The sequence below is a fragment of the Cyprinus carpio genome, chromosome B23 (assembly GCF_018340385.1).
Source record: "Cyprinus carpio isolate SPL01 chromosome B23, ASM1834038v1, whole genome shotgun sequence".
NCBI lineage: Eukaryota > Metazoa > Chordata > Actinopteri > Cypriniformes > Cyprinidae > Cyprinus > Cyprinus carpio.
The window spans coordinates 17,214,594-17,234,901 of record NC_056619.1 but is presented as its reverse complement, the minus strand read 5'-3'; the positions used below and the strand labels follow the sequence as shown (position 1 = coordinate 17,234,901).

General features: G+C 37.8%; 1 protein-coding gene across 3 annotated transcripts in view; it reads left to right on the top strand.

Moving 5' to 3' along the window:
* The window catches only part of LOC109062030 (zinc finger protein 385A), a 76,278-nt gene extending 59,260 nt beyond the window's left edge, over positions 1-17,018 (top strand). For all 3 annotated transcript variants that reach the window (XM_042751407.1, XM_042751409.1, XM_042751410.1), the window contains 5 exons: positions 2,168-2,339; positions 9,420-9,749; positions 12,848-13,032; positions 13,148-13,240; positions 13,347-17,018. In XM_042751407.1, coding sequence (XP_042607341.1) covers positions 2,168-2,339; positions 9,420-9,749; positions 12,848-13,032; positions 13,148-13,240; positions 13,347-13,574 — 1,008 coding nt within the window. In that variant the 3' untranslated portion in view covers positions 13,575-17,018. The remainder of the gene's footprint in view (positions 1-2,167; positions 2,340-9,419; positions 9,750-12,847; positions 13,033-13,147; positions 13,241-13,346) is intronic.
* The last annotated feature ends 3,290 nt before the right edge of the window (positions 17,019-20,308 follow it).

Below are 20,308 nucleotides of genomic sequence, written 5' to 3'. Positions count from 1 at the left end.
AAATATTTAGTTCTTATAAGTACAGTACTAAAATAATCATTAGTGGAACTGGAATCGTTAAGAGGAATTGGAACCAGAACCCAAAGAGTTAAATTCTTAACGATTCTCATTCCTAGTCACAGACTGTTAAAAAAAAAAAAAATATTTGGAATCTCCAGTATTGACATCTAATGGTTGTGATTACCGCCCTAGACTGAGTCTGGCCCTTGCACATGGCAATGGCATGAACTGTGTTTCCCATTTGGTCTTGGATGTGAAGTGGATTTTTTCTTTTTTTTTTTTTTCACTCTATAGCAAGTACAGTATCATCAGTTTTACATTCCTTAAAATATAGGTTGTTTTACTTTCTTTTTTTGTCTGTGTGATCTCTGTCTGCACCTGTGCTTTAGCCCCACATCCACTGAGCTTTCTGCTGGCTTCTGCCAGACCCACATTTCCTCCTTAATCCCAGAGATCTGTGCTCTTTTAGTGCCTCTTTCCCACATCCTCCTCAGTTTCCTGTGTGCTTTAGACAGGCAGCTCCTTCAAACCCCTGAAGGCTTCGATTACAGACCACCAGCTATATAAGGCTCTGTCATCACCAATTACAGCCCACAACCTGCCACAACAGACAGGAAGGGCCAACCTAATGCCATTCCCTCACTGCAAGTGTACCCTAACTGTCTCTGAGGGCCTATCCTAGCTGTCTTAATCTCTTCTGTTCCCATGAGTCTCTACGGGGGTTCCACGCCTCTTCTAATGTTGTGGGCGTCTGAGCCCTGAATGACACTCTGGTATGAGTCTCTTGGTCCTGCTCCCAGTGTCTGCAGCAACTGTTGTCAACTCATTCTCATTCTCAGTTTCACACAACACATAATCCTGCCACTTAATAATCGTCATGTTTGTCTTGATGGGATGCATTCTGAAGTCATCGCTGTTTTGGGAGGCCGCTGCTAGTTGATCTGTTTGAAGCATGCTGCTGGGAGGCATGACAGATACGCGTTGTGCTGCGTGGCGGCTTCGCTCCCCTGTAACGAGGATGCAGACTACAGGCGACAGCTCGTGTGTCAACGTTTCTGGAAATATCTCTTAATGTGTTCCTGCTAGAGGTCAAGTCATCGTGATTGATGAGTGGACAAATAGTGCCACATCAGAGATGTGGAATTGTTTATGCAGATTAGAGCTTTCACAATAGTCAAGTGTTTTGGGTTTCCTTTGGTTATGTGCTGTTTATGCACTGGCCGCTAAGACTGCTAAATATATCCTTTCGCTTAACAATGGTCACATTTTCAGTTGCGTCTCTTCATCTTGACTTCTTCAAACACAATGTTAATAGTAAAATCATAGAAACAGACCTCATATCCATTGTCATATCTAATGATATAACTAATTTTATGTCATTTTAATTATACATTATTATTATTATTAGCATTATAGTTATATAATTAAAGTAAAATAATTAAATCAAAAATTGATTTAAAAATTAAATACATTTTTAAATTAAAAAAAAATATTAAATTAACTTACAAAATTATAAATGTGTTAAATAATAATAATTATTTTATATTATTATTATCTTTTTAAATGATATATAGCCAGAATACACATTGTTTGTCATGAATAATGGTTATATGGTATATGTAATTTTTTTTCTGGAATAATAATAACATACAATTATACATGAATTATCATTATGTATTATGACAATAACTTGTATTAAAATATAAAAATATTGTATAATTATTGCTAATTTTAATATTTAATTATTATATTTTAGAATGGTTTCATGATCAATTTTACCTACAGTGCTGCAATGACCTCATCTTTATTATCTAAACTATTTTATATACAAATTAAATAACATTTTATTTTATTTGAAGTTTATTCGTTTGTTGTTTTGGGGGCTTCACTTTATTAGACACAGACACATCTAAAAGCAGACACATAAACAGTATCACAGTCACAAGAAATGAATTCCATGTGGCATCAGTGTCCAGGGACAAGCATATAGGCATAAAGGTAAGTCCATTTTATGCCTCCTGGACAGGACATCCAGTACCAGATGTCAAATATGGCCTGTGTCCTGAGCTTTAAAAACTTTGTAACTCTACCTGTTTTGTTTGTGTGCAGATTATTTGAAAGTTGCATTCATATAATGTTTAAGCAGCATTGTCTGTGTTTGTTTCAGAGTCAGGCCGAAGCCCACTACAAGGGGAACCGTCATGCTAGGAGAGTCAAAGGCATTGAGACCTCCAAGAGCCGCCCACAAGAGAGTGACAAACCTCCCCCTGGGCCCGTCTCATCCCCCTCACCAACGGGACCCTTACTGGCCATCTCAGATACTGACCCCAGCAAAACTGGTGAGAACTTGAGAATAATGTGATTGTAAAACATGCACATCTGGTTGTTTCTGCTCACTCACACAGAACGCTTGGGAAGAAAATGTGTTTCCACAGAAAAGACATTAAGCTGAATAATATGAATTCTTTCAATCATAAATACAAGGGGGTCTATTCTGCTTCAAAACTCTCAAAAGATATGACTGGAAAGCCAGGACACTTAACTCACCCTGTGAGACATAAAGATGCCACAAATGTTCAGTTTTCTCCAAGTGTGTGGTCCGACATCACTCTTTAAGAAGCAGCCAATTGAACATTCCCAACACTGAAGGCCTGGGGTCTGTCACAGGGCAGTTACAGCCCCAAAAGAGACAAAAACAACATCCCTCAGTCCCAGGCCAAGATTTAAAATAGCCAATCTATGGTGCATTCCTTGTTTGTCTTGTTGAAACATCTTGAGGAAGTCTGGATGAAGGTCTCAAACATGGACCACCTCATTTAGAGCCTAATTTTACTAGAATGGCGTGACATTGACCGTCACCGCTTTATTAGGAAGGCCTAGCTGATGTGTTTATGGAGCTGTGTGCAGGACTATTAGGTATTAGAAGCCCATTTGTCTCTGTATCAGAATAAACTTTGGGATTAGGAGGGCTGTGCTGGAGCAGAGGATGAGCAGTGAGTGAGAGTTGGTGAGACAAAAATGTGGATATAAATTTAGAGAGTTCAGAGAGCTAAGGGGGCAGAAGGGAAACATCACAGTTGATCTTGCTTTAATGAGAAATGATTAAACATCGGCAGATCATAATGATGGTGAGATGAAATGGGGGCACAGAGTTTATAAACTGCAAGAGGGTGGGTGACTCCCTCTTGTGCTTGTTATTTGCCGCTCTTCTTTTCCTGTTCTCTTTATGTCTGTACTCCCTGCTCTTTTCATGAGCCAGTTATTGCCAGCCTCAATCTGGATCAAACTGTCAGAAATGAGGTAAAAATAAAAAAAATACACAACTGGTAGACATTTTATGAGAAGCTTTAAAACAAGTGTTTGAATTTCAGGTTTTAACTACAATCATGAACGCCAAAAGAAATCCATATCAAATGCCTCAGAGGGGCCATGGATTCGATGTGTATTGCAAGTTTTTAGCTCTTATTAAACGTTCCCTGTAAGTCTGTGTGTGACTTACACACACACACACACACACACACACACACACACACACACACACACACACACAAACACACACACACACACACACACACACACACACACATACTGTACCAGTTTAATTTACACTGTTGTTGATTTTGTTGTAATGTTTATTAACTTATTTTCTTATGACATCAGGATGTCTTTGTTTCTCTTCTCAAAATGATCAGTTAGTTGATGGTTACACTAGTCACAGTTTTATGGTCTGTGAGTGGCATTTAAGATATTTTATGAGCCTTGTTTTTCTCATAAGTGTGTGATGAATATTCACGTGCATCTGTGGTAATTTAAGACAACTAACATTTTGTACAATACTGTTTTTACACTTTACACTCTTTGTACAAAACACTTTGTAACTCATTGTACAATTCTCAGTCTGAAAATGAAGTACAGAACATAATATTGAAACCATTAATAGTTTTTTTAATCCAAATACAGTACCATTCAAAAGTTTGGGGTCAGTAAGATGTTTGAAAGTCTCTTATGCTCATCAAGACTCCATGTATTTAATCAAAATGCAGTAAAAATGGAAATATTATTAAAATTTAAAATTACTACAAACAATTACAATAAACAGCAAAAACTAAATTCTTCATTTTAACGCAAAGCTGTATTTTCAGCAGCCATTACTCCAGTCTTCAGTGTCACATGATCCTTCAGAAATCATTCTAATATTCTGAAACATTTCTTCTTATTATTGTTAATGTTGAAAACTGTACTGCTTAATATTTTTATGGAAACCATGATAAAAAAATCAGGATTCTGATAAATAGAAAGTTTAAAAGAGCAGTTTTAAAAAAAAAAATAGAATTGTAAAAATAATTGCAGATATTTAGTCATGGTAACTTTTTCAATTCCAAAAAATCTTTCCAAACAGTTGTCTTCATTTTTTAAGTTTTACAGAAATAACATACAGTATCATATACAGAATGATTGCCTTATTTTCAACATCCCCTTGTCCTGCTTAACATCTCTTTCATTGAGGTTGGAGGAGGACAGTATAGCCGTGTCTCTCACTGAGGGATTTGACTGTCCAGAGAAAACTGTCTATAGTCCTTAGGCCTAGAAAGAATTCCAGCGGGAGAGAGCCAAAACAAACTGGCCATGATCTAAATGTGAAACCAGATACATATGAAAGAATGCCGTTTTCCATCCAAAGCTTACTCCCGTGACCCCGACCCCTAGCGGGCCGGTGACTCGCTTGTTTGTATATCCCGACAATTGCTTTGTTTTGATGCCTTCCCATAATACTAGTTTCACAACAGAGACTTCATTGAGCTGCCAACCCCTAGAGTCCTGACAGCTGCAGTTCCATCTGGACATTGCAATCCCAGCATGCGTGTGTGTGTGTGTCTGGGTGAGATTTACAGTGTAAAGTCATTTTATAAAAGTTTATAGCTCACTGTGTGTGTTTCTCTTTCTTTCTTTTTTCTACTTCCACTGCAGTCAGAGATTAACTTTAAAGCATGTGACTAGATATTGGAGATGCATCAGGGCTCTGTGCTTGGGCCTAATCGCTTTATTTCACTTGTCTATGCATCTTGCTGGCTGCTCTGTGTGTGTGTATTTTTATGTGAAAGCTCAAGAGGAGAATTCCCACGCTTCATGAGAAACACTAGGCTGTGTCGGACCTCAACTGCCGGAGATGTAATTTATTGATGATTTTGTTTCACGCATCACTAGAGCCAGCATTCTAGAAAGACAATACTCGGGCCTGTGGAGTTACCTTTACAGTGGCTATAGAGTTTCAGTTGCTTTCTGTATGTTTCCTTGACTATCTTCTGAACCAGTCATAATTTAAAGTGATAGTTCACCCCCAAATTATATATACTGTATATACTGGCGTTTGGGGACAGATTTTTTTTTTTTTAAGAAATTAAAACTTTTATTCATCCAGGATGCATTTTTGTTACAGCTACAGTAAAGCCTTTATAATGTTACAAAATATTCTTTTTGAAATGTTCTTTTCAACTTTCTATACATTAAAAAAAAAAAACACCTGACACAGATTGAAGTAATGGCTGCTGAAAATTAAGCTTTGCCATCATAAGAATAAATTAAATTTTAAAACACATTAAAATAGAAAAACATTATTTTAAAGTGCAATAATATTTCTATATTTCAGATCAAATAAATATGGGCTTGGTGTATTTTATGACAGAATTTTTTAGGTGAACCTGCCTTTAAGTTGAAATTCAAGCTAAAAAAATCAATTCCCAACCAATGTACATAGTTTATGCTCTTTTACAAAGAATTTCATTCGTGGTTCAGCTAATTATCATTTTTGCTTATTTATTTTTTTTACGCTTCCTGTTGTAAGAACACTTTTATCCCAGTGAGGATATGTTTGAATGCAACTAACAGAGCCCATAATAACATGGAGACTTGGCAGGATGTGCAGGAGGTTTGGCATTTAACCGTTTTAGCACTCTGTTTGTCCCCAAGATCCACTTCTGCACAGTCACGCTGTTTAATGAAGCCATACATCTCCAGCAGTCTTCTACACATCTGGAGATTGTATAGAGACAGAAGGCTGCACGACACTCATCTGGGCCTCCATATTTCACAGCATAAGCTTGAAGTGCCATTCAATTTCCAGCTAGATCTTTCTCCATCTTCTACAGCTCTGTTCTATTGAGCTACAGCAGAAGAATTCTCACTCTAACATGCAGAATCTATAAAAGACGACGAGGATCGTTTGGTAAACAAGCCTGCTGTAATGGTTGGAAGATGCATCTGGGAAACAGCGATCTAAGTGAGGCAAATGAATGCACCCGACTCCATAATTAATAAGTCCCATGGCTCATTGGGGCGTCTTGTTTCAGGGCTTTTTAATCATTGATGATGGGCAGGGTAGAAGTGGGGTAAAGGCCAGCCTCTCTTCTACCTGACCACTAGAACATCTGATACACCTGCATAGGTCACAACCAGACCCCTGCCTCACCACGTCACACACCGCACCGTCTCCTCCGCTACAGCTGTCAGCGGCTGTGAAACCGGAGCAGCATTAATAGCAGGTTTAGTTTACTGGAAACTGTCTGTAACTAAGCTATCATAATTCTACTGAATGCAACAGGCATCATTTTTGCTTTCTGTCATGGCCGATTTAGTCCCAACCACTTGATGAAACTAATACAGACAAAGCGTTTTCCAATTGTTCAGTATCAGGATACATCATGTTGTGTTATAATTAAGTAACACCCCACTAGAATTTGTAATAATTTGTTATATCTTGTGTTTTGTGCTGTGGTTGCTCTTCACCTCCTATTTGCTTCACCTCCACATCAAACAGGAGACTTTCCAGATGTGCACTCCACTTCGCCTCAGCACCAGGCATTCAGTCGAATGAGTATGGAAATGGTACAGGTGACGAGGCTGCTTCAGCAGAACAGCAGTGAACTGAGGTCAAATGAGTCAGGCCATGTGTCAGTAAAAATTAATTTTCCTGTCCTGTCAGTCATTATACTTTGCTCGTAGTGCATGCTCTTTAATTGCATGGACAAATATGTTGGTTCGCACTGTAGCCTGTATCATTTCATATTAAAGTGTGAATGAAACTACGAGCATGCGTGTCAGATTGCATCACGTTTAGCAGCGGCAGCTCTTAAAGTAATAGCAGCCAAATAAAAAAGTATCAAGATTTCCACAGAAATATTAAGCAGTACAAACTGTCTTCAACATTGATAATAATAAGAAATCTTTCTTGAGCAGCAAATCAGCCTATTAGAAAGATACTCAGTGATGTCCATAATTCCCTGCCCACTGTTGGTTTGCAACAGTTGCACTTTTAAAGCAATATAAGAGTCATAATATTTGGGGGTTCTTTTGGACCTCTGAACCTTCTTAAAAATATTTACATCATTACTAGCTAGTGTTTACAGCAGCTGATTCCTTCAACAGTTGAAGGAAGGCGTGTGTTAATTTAAGCATTAAATATGAGTCCTCTGAGAGTGCATGTTTTGTAACCGCACTTTCAAATATGCAGAGCAAGAATAAATGGAGGGCAGGCGGGCACACTTTGCCGCGAACATGGAGGGCATGTCAATGATTGTGGTGGATGGCAACCATCCAGAGTATGGAGGATTTTGAAATCACCCATTACACACACTCCTCCACCCCCGAACCACAATCTGCTAACACAAACCACATGCACTTGGCCAAACCCACATTTTTTCATCACACACGCATAGTGTGTGAGTGTGTCTGTTTGTTGGAGGGTGGGGGCCTGAAAGGGAATGGGGTGTGTTGTGGAAAAGAGCCCTGGGAATATTAACTTAGAGTTAAAAGTTCAGGCTATTCAAAACCAAACCTGCACTGAGTACAAGCCACATAGTTTGGTCCGTCTATTCTGAAGCTATAATAGCTATTGGACGAAGCTTTGGTCTATATTTGGTGTTTTTTTGAAGGGTCACAGTGTTTTCTGTAACATCCTGTATCTTCCAAAAGAGCAGTATTTCATCGCCCCGTGCTTTGATCCAGATGATCTTTATGAGGCTCTGACAGGAGCTCAAGCCCAAAAGAAATATAGAGCACAGCACACTCTCATCTGCTCCACAAACAGAGAGACATTGAGAAATCTGCCTGGAAACTTCCAATGTACAGAGAGAGGACTGTTTCCTGTCAAACGAGAGATCTGGTTGCTTCCAACCAGCTCTTATCCACCTGCCATTCAGGATTTGCCACCACAGCAGAGTCTGTTGAACTTCAAATGCCATGGTGTATAAAATCTGAACACTGTGTTTCTACAGGGAGGGACATTGAATTGGAATGACTAAGAGTTTATGTAAGAGGTTGTGGTTAAATGTTTGTAAAATGACAAAAACACACATGATCTTTGTAAGGAGATTGAGTGGTGAAGTCACTGCTTACTTTTCCCCCCAAGAGATACTTTTTCCTAGTCTTTCTAAAGCCATAATCTGTAGGCTGGATGTTTGTTTTTTAGTCGATAACCCATTTTTTAAACTGAAGGTGACAGCCGGAACTGTGTAACACCCCGCTCCAATTTAAGGGTTTTTTAGTATGAACCCAAAGCAGGGTGAATGACAAAACATGTTTTTCTCTGTAAAGTAATTGGTTCTAGCAATGCCCGGGTCATGGGTTTGATTTTTTAGTGACACATGGACAGATTTTTGTTTTTACTTAATACTTTTATTCAGCAAGGCTGGATTTTGAAAGGCTGAACTTTCTATTCATCAAAGAATCCTAAAAAACAGTTAAGCAGCTTGACTGTTTTCAACATTGATAATATTAAGAAATGTTTCTTGAGCAGCAAATCAGCATATTCAAATGATCTCTGAAGGATCATGTGACACTGAAGACTGGAGTAATGGGTGCTGAAAATGTTTTAAAATTGTATTACTGTTTTTACTGCGTTTCGATCAAATAGATGCAGCCTTGGTGAGACTTCTTTCAAAAAATTTCCTTTGTTTTTCTTTTTTGTACATAAAACAGCCTTTTCTGAGGCAGTTATCACAGGTTTTGTTTTGTCTCTATGTCAACAGAATTTATTAGCAAAGACTGCTATTTTGAGTCCTGAATGCTCTGAAATGTATGGTTATATATTGCTAAGCATCTCCCATTTTACTTGACATATTTAACTAAACAATATGAGAAGGCTCATAAAAATACAAACATGTGTATATAATTTTATTTTATGAAGTTAGTTTTTTGCAAACTTGTTTTTATGTGGTCTATAAAAGCTGGGGTTGCTCACTTTAAGACGAGGTATTTGAGGTACGCCTTGTTTGAGGTTTACAGGAAAACACATTTCTGTGGCATGAAAGCTCTTGAATTCCTGTGCAGCAGCTTTGCTATTTTCAAAAATGAAACAGCAGAGACCATTAACTTCCATAAATACTCCATTTAAATGTCATTTTGTTGTTTGCTTTGCTTTGCAGATGAGATGCAGCCAGTGCCACAGTTAAATGGACCCGCGGTGGCCCCAGGGCCCACGGCCATTTCTGCTCCCCCTACCCCAGAATCCCCCGGTCCTTCCGCCTGTCCTCTTCTGCCCACCCCCACTACCCCTCAACCACCTCCAGCCACCTCCTCATCTCCCGGCTGTGGCTCTTCTAACCCAGAGCAGGCTGGCACCGGGTCCCCTGGGGCGCCATCAGTCACTCCCAGCAACCCTGAGACTGAAGAGGACAAAGCCAAGAAGCTGCTTTACTGCTCACTGTGCAAAGTGGCCGTCAATTCACTCTCCCAGTTGGAGGCCCACAATAAAGGTGAACATTCATTTAGCGGCAGCTCATCTGAACTGAATAACTTACTGAGCTGACTGATTACACAAAACATCCATCATTTGGAAAAAAGAGTCTCCAGTAAGTGCTTGGAGGTGGATAGATTAAACATAATAACAAATGCTCCCTGTGTATTTTCTTGTTTAAGGGACTCACTAGTCTATTCTTTCACTATGATTTTAAAATGCACAATGTTGTTGCAAACAGAAAAAGCAAATGCAGAGGTTATATAGTGTTTCTCTGCTCTGTTAATTCTACTTTTAGGGGAAAACATTTTTTGCCAGTGGCAAGAAAATTAACCAACCAACCATAAATATATATATATATATATATATATATATAATTATTATTATTATTGTATTACCTTATACCTGTATGTGTGTGTGTGTGTGTGTGTGTGTGTGTGTATGTGTGTGTGTGTGTGTGTGTCAGCAATGACACTTTTATCGGACTGTTATCTACTAATTAACTGTTATTTACTAAAATATCTGTAAAGGAAATTCATAATATATCAAATATATATTCATAATATATAAAAAATATCTCCATAAAACTTCCTATCACAAAACTTGAAGACATATTATTGTTTGCCATGTTTTGCAAAATGCAATAAATCTTCCATATAGAATATTACATTTAATTTTTTCATAAATTATGCATACTAGATACATTTCTGTTGGCAGACTTTTTCTTTCTTTCTTTTTATTGATTGATTGATTGCATAGAGTCAGACTATCATTCCGCTGGAATAAAACCACATTTCTGTTTCTAATAAAGTTGCTGACAAACTGGGAAATAATGTACTTAACAGGATTTTTATAATCCTTAGTTAGATTTTACTTTAATTTTGCACTTTTTCAATACTTGCTCAAATACAGCTCACGGAGGAACAATAGCAATTACGTCCATCACCGAAAACACACAACTTTACAGCACCGCTTGTCCTCTCGGTTTGCCCCAAAGGTGTGCACAAAAAACTAATGAAGTAGATCAGCTTTTGTACTGCAGTGCAGCTTGTAGTATTTTAGGCAGTGTTTGATTTCTCGTGGTATATCGAATGCCTGAGCATATCTCGTTCTGCTCTATTATTCAGTTTGTGTCAACACAAACAGCTCTGTTTGAAGAGAAGAAGGTGAATGTAGAGAAGACTTTGCTGCAAAGGCACACACAACTCTATTTATTATTGATCTCCTCTTTTATTTATCAGGGAAAACTGCAGTCATAGTTTCAGTGTTTATATACCGTCTAATTGCAAATTTCTCATGTTGAGCTTGTTGATTAAATGGTCTGTTTTTCCCCGGGCCAAAAGAAATGAATGCCTTAACATAAAGTATTTGACAACTGTTTATGTTGTCTGAAACTGAAACAGCGCATATTCACACTTTGATACATGGAAGCCACATGGAAGTCGTTCCTCCTGGAACAAGACCATGTTTTAAAGTAAACATTACAAGTTATGAGTGATATCAGGGCGTTGTTGCCAATGGAATGGCAAATTTTAATTAGTCTGGGTTTCAGAAAGCTATCTGGAATCAATACAGTCCATTCCCTAAATTAATTCTCTAAACCACAGCCAAAAAAATCAAATCATATGTTGTGCAGACAACCACAGATATAAGTTTGGGAGGGGAAGGGAAAGTTTTAGCTTATTTCTGGAGCTGTATGTTCAGACACAGCTGTCAATTCCTATTTTATCTGTTTAGTTCTCAGATGGCATTTACAAATCACTGTTACACAGTGAAACTAGCTACGCTCATTGTCCGGAACAAATTTTAAGTCTGAATATTGCAAGAGTGCATTTTTGAAGAGCACAAAGGTCATTCATGCTTGTTTTTTTGCCTTGTCTCTTTAAACCCAAACTTAAGGTGAACTTTTGGTCCAGAGGGGGGAAATGAAGCCTGCTTTTGGTTTGGCAAGATAATATTTCAACATTCCCAATGTTTTCTTGGTTAAGAACAAAACAAAGACATTAGTTCTTAGGAACCCAAGCATGTGGGCGTTGTGTGTTTTTGTCCATATCATTGACATTGTGAGGCAACACAACGGTGAAACATTTAAGGAGAACTATGTGTCACACGGCTCCAAACACAGGAAATTGATAATTGATGAGCTTTGTTTTAATGAGGAGAGCCAAACTGAACAAATCACTAAAACTTGAGGAATTCAGTTTTGTGACTGAGTTTTGAAATTAAAAGCCAGGCAGTATACTTCTTGATTTATGAACAGTACTGTACAATAATGTAACCTGAATGAAATTCAAAAAGGATATGATTTCCAAAGCATTCCAACAAAACAATGGTGTGACTGCCTGGTAGACATGTGGACAGAAATAAGAATCATCCCTAGCATGAGCAGTTGCATTTAAGGATAATTTAAAGCGGAAGATTCAAGAGCCCTCTAGTGGCTATGACCAGATATTGCAATACTGCCTGTAGTTCATATTAAATTAAATGTTATGTATTGATTACTATCATAATACAATATTCTTATTTTATTATTATTATTGTTGTTGTTGCTTTTTTTAGTATTTATCATATATTCTTTTTATTTATTATATTATACTATTTATTTATTTTAATTTTGACATTTATTTAATGTCACACAAAAGAAAAAATCAGTTTCATAAACAAATGCTGTTCTTTAGAACTTTCTATATATCATAGAAACCTGGGGGAAAAACACAATTTAGATAATAAATATAAAGCAGCACAACACAACATTTTCAACATTGCTAATAAGAAATTATTCTTAAGCATCAAATCAGTATATTAGAATTTCTGAAGGATCATGTGACACTGAAGACTGGAGTAATGTCTGCTAAAAATGAAATCACAGAAATAAATGACATTTTAAAATATATTAAAGAAAATAATGTATTTTAAAAAAAAAAAAAATAAAAAACTCCAAATATTACTGAAAAAAAAATTACTCAATCAAATAATTGCAGCTTTGTCGAGCACGAGAGACTTCAAAAACAGTAATATATAACTCCAAACTTTTGAACCCTAATTTTTATGTATGTATGTACATATATACAATATATTTTATTTATAACAACACTTATATTTCTCCTCACTCCTCAGGCACTAAACACAAAACCATTCTGGAAGCCCGCAGCGGACTGGGCCCCATTAAGGCATACCCTCGTTTGGGTCCAAAGCCCATCGGGGAACAGGGAGGAGGGGCCACGGACCCCAATACTCAGGAACGCACCTTCCACTGTGAGATCTGCAACGTGCGGGTCAACTCAGAACTGCAGCTCAAACAGGTGAGCGAGGGTCATGGTGTTCGTAATTTTTTTTTTTTAAATGCTGTTTGCATACTGTATATATTGTTATCGAGCAAAATTTGTTTTAAAATTGGTATGTTTGGTATGTTTGCAGCACATATCAAGTCGAAGGCACCGGGACGGAGTGGCAGGAAAGCCAAACCCCCTCCTGAGCCGACACAAGAAACACAGGGGAGCTGACCTTGCGGTAAGTGGTACCCAATCCTAATTTAAATGTGCTTGCATGCACATTTAATTGTATGTCAGATTACAATATGATATCGTTGGGTCATAATATTTTTCTTTTCATATAGGATTTCACCAAAGCATTAGGCGCCGGCCTCCTGCCGAGTCCTCTGGCTGTTGCTGCGGCAATGGCAGCGGCGGCCTCCTCCAATCAGCTTGCTCTCCGCGCAGCAGCCCCCTCCCCCCATCCACATCATCACCTCCTGCAGGGTCCGCCCCTCAGCCACGCCATCTTGAGACCAGCTCCGGGGCCCATACGCACCTCACACGGGCAGATCCTGTTCTCGCCGTACTGACTCCGCCCTCACCCCCCTTAGCCAATCACAGCCAGTCCGGAGCCTCACCTCCAAAAGCACACTGTGAAGACGAAAAAATGACAAGAATCGGCCCATCAACAATAACATCAATCATCAAACCAAGCAGAAGGGGGCGCAGCCATGAAGGAGGGTGCGACTGGCGTTCCAATCCTCGTTCCATCACCCTCAACCGCCTCCTTCTTCTCCGTTTGTTCGGATTGAGTGATTTATTCGTTGGTGGATGAATAAACGAATGCAGGGATTGTTGGAATACAGCAATATCGTATGCAGAGTGCATCTGATGTCCTTGTCCTTCCCTCTATTTATACTCATACTGTGAGGTAGCAGCAGTCACATGGTAGCCAGACTTGCTGGAATCAGTTTCTAGACACCCCAAAACACACAAAGACTGCAGTTAAATGTTGTTCTGAATCAATGCACCCTCAACCCTATGCACCTTGAGAAATCTACAGAAACAACTAGTACGCTTCTCGTAGTATTCGCTGTATTCAACTTGTCCTGTCTGGCTTTGGCATCTTTGCAAGAGGTAAAAGCCCCAATCTCCGTCGCAGTTCCACCACGTCAAGACTCAGAGCAGGGGATTGTGGGGAAGGTCTAAGGATGCCGACACTTTCCCAATTCTGGCTTGAATTGAGAAGCTTAGATGGTGCCCGACTTCATACAGTCGCATCTCCCTAGGGAAACAGAGGTATACAGAAGAGACACTCAAGATTTCTTTTGTGTCGCTTTTACATCCATTTGCGCTACGAGCGGTTGACTGATAATCCCCAGACCCCTGTCTTAGATCTTAGAAAATCAGTAGACGTCTATTTATTCTATGATGTAGCGTAGTTTAGTTCAGAACATATTCCAAAGTGAAATATGTAAGTAGAGGATGATGCAACTGCTGAAATAAGAAGGACGGGTATTTTGATTCTCAGAGAAAGGCAACAAACCTAAGCACACACTTGGACTTACAGTACATACAGGCTCCTCTGTTCATTCTGTCTCTGTATGTTCAGTGGACATTATGCAACCCCAAGCAATACGGCCCCCCTTCTGTCCGACTTCCGCGTTCAGTCTCACGAGACAGCCTGCATCCCGCAAGGACTGACACCACAGGTCAGCCACTCCAGCGGACGCCCAAGAGACTACAAAAATGAACAGAGAGAAGATGCAGAGGAGGTCACAGAGGACACGACTGTGCAATCTCCCCTTTTTTTGGTATGAACTTCCTGTCTTGAATCTAAAGCCATGCAATGCATATTATTTTTGTTCTTTTATTATGATCAATTAATTGTTTTGATGTTGGTTTTTTAGTTCGTTTTCATAGCACACTGTTACGTTGAACAAATATTGTTGTGGAAATTCAAAAATAATAATAATAATAATTGAGCAAAAGAAAAAAAAACAGTAATATTTTTCTAAGGAAGATTGAAAACCTGCACTCGGGTGGGATCTACATATAGAAATCGTGTTTGGAGGCAGTAAAGTAACATAAGCATTAATATCAAACTAGGGCCTGTCATGTTGGTGGAGATATGCGACAGTTCACTGATAAGCAAAGTGCGACAATGTCTTACTGTTGTCTAGATATTGCAATGCAATAAGCAGTTGTCATTTGTTGTAGAAGAGAACTGCTGCTAAAAGGCCTCCACATTCTTCCACAGAGATAAACTAGCCTTTTTAGTACAAAAGCTGGGCGTTTAAATCAAGAAAGGGGCACTCACAGGGATGGGCCCTTCATATTAAAGGGTCTTTTCTCATCTCTGAGTGGGGGACGGGGTATATCTGAACGCAAACAATGTGTAGTCAGCCATAGCCTATGCGTATATGTAGCTTAGTTTACTTTTTTGTTTGCATTGTGTGGAAAACGTCATGATAATGCCATTACTTCATGCTAACTGCAGTTAGCATCCACCATTGTGCTTTGATGGAACATTACCTCCATTTCTCATTAGTTACCAAGGCACTATTATGGGTGCTGTAGTTTCACATCGGTGTGTATCGTGTAGTGTTGTGTATGTACGGATAGAATATGGTTCTGGGAAACCTGACAGAATATGGTTTAAGGGATAGTTCACCGAAAAATGAAACTTTTATTGTCATTTACTCACCCTCATGTCGTTTCAAACCTTTTTCAACAGGACAAAGGAGGAGATATTTATGAAAAATGACAGTAAAAAAAAGTTACATGGGATATCGAGCTCCAAAAAAAAAGCACCACAGTGTCAAATGATCTTTGACTCTTGTGTGATTTTTTTTGAAGAAATAATGATTTAAATCATACTTGCAAACTTCACATTATTAGTGCAAATTATTTTTTGGTGAGAAGCGCCACCTACTGACAGAGAGAGCATATGCATTTTTATTCAGCCCATCTGCTGTTTTTTTTCTTTTTTTTTTTTTTTTTTGGTAATCATCTTTTGTCAAAACTTGCATCATTTAAACTATGAATTTTTTTACAGTCACTTTACAGGATGTTTAGAATGTTACCAAAGCAATATTGCTATCTAAACAAAAAGTAGTTTTATTCTGATTTCAGAATTTTCAGAATAATTTTGAGAATTAAAAACAAAGAAAATTCCCTAATCAAGCATTTTGATTCTTTAAAAAATATATATTTTTGTTTTCTGTGGAGGAAAAAAACAACAACAACAGTATTTGGGTTTGGAACTACACAAGGGTGAGTATAAAATGAACAAGTTTTCATTTTTTGGCGGTGACCCATTCCTTTAAACTGCACATTTGCAATCAGCTGTTTCTATCCCAAACTTAATCATTAAAACAATCAGTGGACGGTGTTTTCGGCTGATTTCAGATGAGCATTTTGGGGTTACACTATGCGCACTGACACATGCTGTAGTTTGAAACCAGGTGTCCAGTGCCCCATTGAAACCATGTGAGGTGATAAAGCCATCACAGCTAACACACTCCACAGGCTCCAGACAGACTCGCTTAGTCCCATCCGTCAACACTGTAAAGACCACGTTCATCCTGTAGTCAGAATAATGTCATCACTGTACAGAATTGTCTTTGGTAGATTTATTCAACCTTTCAGGGCAGGTGTAATGTTAGTTGGTGAAGTCTATTTTAGCCTTAGCCTTATTCCACCCCTGGCCTCTCCAGGAGCGGACGCGGATGGAGAAGCTTCGGTCAAACCTCGTCTTGCCAATAAATTTATTTTTGAATTGAGCTGTCAAATGGGATAACAGTATGTGTGATGGAACGTAGCAATATTCAACTCATACTGGCTACTCTTGTTTATTGCATTAAGGAAATCAACCAATAGATGCATATGTGAGCAAAATATTATAGATGTAATTTAAATAAAACACAGAAAATTATGGAAATACTTGGTATCAGAGAAACTTGGAGTTACCACAGGGAAAAAGAAGAAAAAAAATCAATGTCTATAAATCAATAAAGAATATTAAAACTATGTATCAATGTATCATGCTTCTTTTTTCATAGTTGTTTTTATGAAATGTTATAATTATAGTTTAAGGTTAAAAATTAGTCTCTTTCAAATTATTTAAAACATCAAGACTGCACACTGTAAAAAAAAAAAAAAAAAAAAAAAAAAAAAAAAACACAGTATTAAATAATAATAAAAAAAAATGAAATCCTCACAGAAGAAAAAAATCCAGCTGTGATTTCCAGAATAATTATATGTATATATATATATATATATATATATATATATATATATATATATATATATATATATATATATATATATATATATATATATTCATCAGAAGTAGCCTTTCCACCAGTTGTGGAATATACTAATAGAAGAGTCATACACACAAATATAAGACACCATCACGTTAACAGTTTTAACACTAATTAAAGTTTAGATAGATAGACGGAAGGATGGATGGAGTTATTTAAACAAATACTATCAAATGTGATGTGTCACACAAGAAATTTATAATTAGAATTTTTTACAGTTTTTACCAGTATATAGTAAGGAAACAGTATTTGAAAAGCAAATCTCTAATTTTTGTTTGTTTCATCAGTACATTACACAGAAAGTGAAGAATAATTTAAGCAGCTTTACATCCTACCTCACGTGTGTGTAAGTTCTACTCTGCGTCACTAGATGGCGCTGTAGGACTGATATGCTCACAGCGCTCCAAAGTTCACTGAAACGAGCAGACTAGTCGGCCAAGTATTTATACACTATATACATATATACTATATACATCTGCCTGCTGCGACAAATTAAAACAAATACCGAGTGCATAGCTAATGACCAGGCTTTACATGAACTAGCATCTTTTGTGATGTGTTCTTGTTTTGTTGCTTTGTGAACACACTTCACACTTTTATTATACTAATCACTCAAAATGATTCAGCAATTTGCACACAGCTTTTCAAAGCCACTTGTGGAATTTTCATCTATAGGCCTATTTGTATTTTACAAGGAAGCTGGGTGTTTTTTTTAAGCTGATTTTTATTTGTGTTAAGTGTAATCACAGTGAGAGGAGCTATATTGTATATTGAAAATCAATATAAAATAGAGTCCCACAATAAGAGTTTCAGCTGCTATACACCAATGATTATGTTTTTTTATAAATGGCTATCAATTAAAAGATCTAATATCAAACTGCAAGGCCTTCTGGTGTGATTAGTCACATGGCATTTAATAATAAACCAAGCAACTGCTATTGAATAGTATTTATAGCAGAGCATTTGTGCAAACATATGTTAATAAATTTACATCAGCAATCCATGTGTTTCCGAACAGGATTTTTTTTTTTATAGTTGCAATGAATGGTCTTTTTGAAGTGAGCAGGAACCTTTCAGTTCAGTTTTGTCAGTAGTCTCTTTTATCTCTAAGGATCAATGAAAATTCTGTTTTTCATAATATCCACCCTTTTAAGGTTGAGCCAGTCTGTTCCCAAAATTTCAGATCCGCATCATCCAAAATCAAGGAATAAGGGCAGTTCTGCACTGAAATCTGAGTATCATTAGAGCTATAATCCTCTCCATGACACTTCAGAGCGGGACGGAGCACAGCTGAAGTACACATACTGGGCTCGAGAGGATGGGTGGAGAGAAGAGGAGAGCTGTGGCAGACACACATCTCATAAGGACACAGTGTCAGAGTTTGAAAGGTTCACGCGTGGCACTCTGCAAATGGAGAACTCCATTAGCTGAAATATGTGCCTGTGCTTTTACCAAAGATTTTAGCACAAACTTTCCAGGTCTGTGGGGATAATTACACAGCAAATAACACATACATCCAACAACAGCAAAATGTGAAGGGTGAAAGACATGCAGAGAAGACAGTAAGAAAGTGAACAGTGTGATTAATGCACTTTTACATTCTTGACACCTACGAAATATTCTAATGCTGACAACAAAACAAAACACAGTGACAGTGCTGACCTTGAGTTCTTTATGTACGCATTGAGATTATTCATGAACAAAAGAAGTTATAAGAAATTAAATTCGTTCGTTATGATAATGAAACACAAGGAAGGGATTTAATTATAGTTTCTGTTCTCAAATCGTTGCACGTTCAGTAATCAGCAAGAAATTGAGCCCTCATAGTGTGCCATTGTAAAAAGCTGATGTCTTACTGTGGTCCACTGTTTGACCCTCAACTTACAGTAACCATGATACACTACCATTCAACTTTTGGGGTAAGATTTAAAAAATAAAATAAAAAATAATTTTGCAAGGATGCATTCAAAAAGGAAATGCACTCATAATGTTACATAAGATTTATATTTAAAAAAATAATGCTGACCATTTGAACTCCTGAAAACAAACAAAAAAAAGGACCACTCTTAATATGCACCTATAATAACTTATTCAAATTGAGCACCAAATCAGCATATTTGAATGATTTCTAAAGGATCATGTGACACTGAAGACTGGAGTGATGATGCTGAAAATTCAGCTTTGCCATCACAGGAACAAATTACATGTTAAAATAGAAAATGTTTAATTTGACTTTTTTTATGTGCAAACGCTGCTTGTATTATTTGTGCAGTTCACTATGTTCTCTAACCGCCTAAAATACTAACATATTGATTTCCCCACCCCTTTTATCCGCTCCTCTCATCAGTCCCATAGAGATGTGCTTCCCTCTGTCATATGATGCTCCAGTTGCTGGCATCTGTGTGAGAGAGCATGGCTTTATGAACCCCATCCGCATCCCAGCAGTGGCATCATACATGTAGAGTGAAAGCTCTGGAGCTTTCAACCTCTCTGTGTGACACCCATCGCAGAGAGAGAGAGAGAGAGCAACAATACTGAGATAGCTCATGGCCCTGAGGGGTTGGGGGTGTTCTGATGGCTGTTTGAAAGGACATTTGACAGCTTTTCTTTCCCCAGTCACAATTATTTTGGATGCTACCTGAAACAGCAATTCAGATCGGGTGTATGTATCTTGCTATCCGACTTCAAAGGAAAACTAACAATCCTGATAATTGGAGAGGATGCAATTTGTTATATAATGAAATGTAAAAAGGTTCATTATGATAGAACAACTCTAATCCTCTAAATGAATTAATATCGCAGACTTGCGCTGCCTCAAGTGGCCACTGCATGAGGGTCACATATAAATGAGTAACATGAACGCAGGCTCTTGATTACATAGAAGCTCACAGTGTTGCCCTTAATGTAAACTTATGAGTACATTTTTGAGTGCCTCGGAAAGAAAAAAACAGAAGTGAAAATAATAACAGTATGAAAATAATTATTCCAAATTGTAT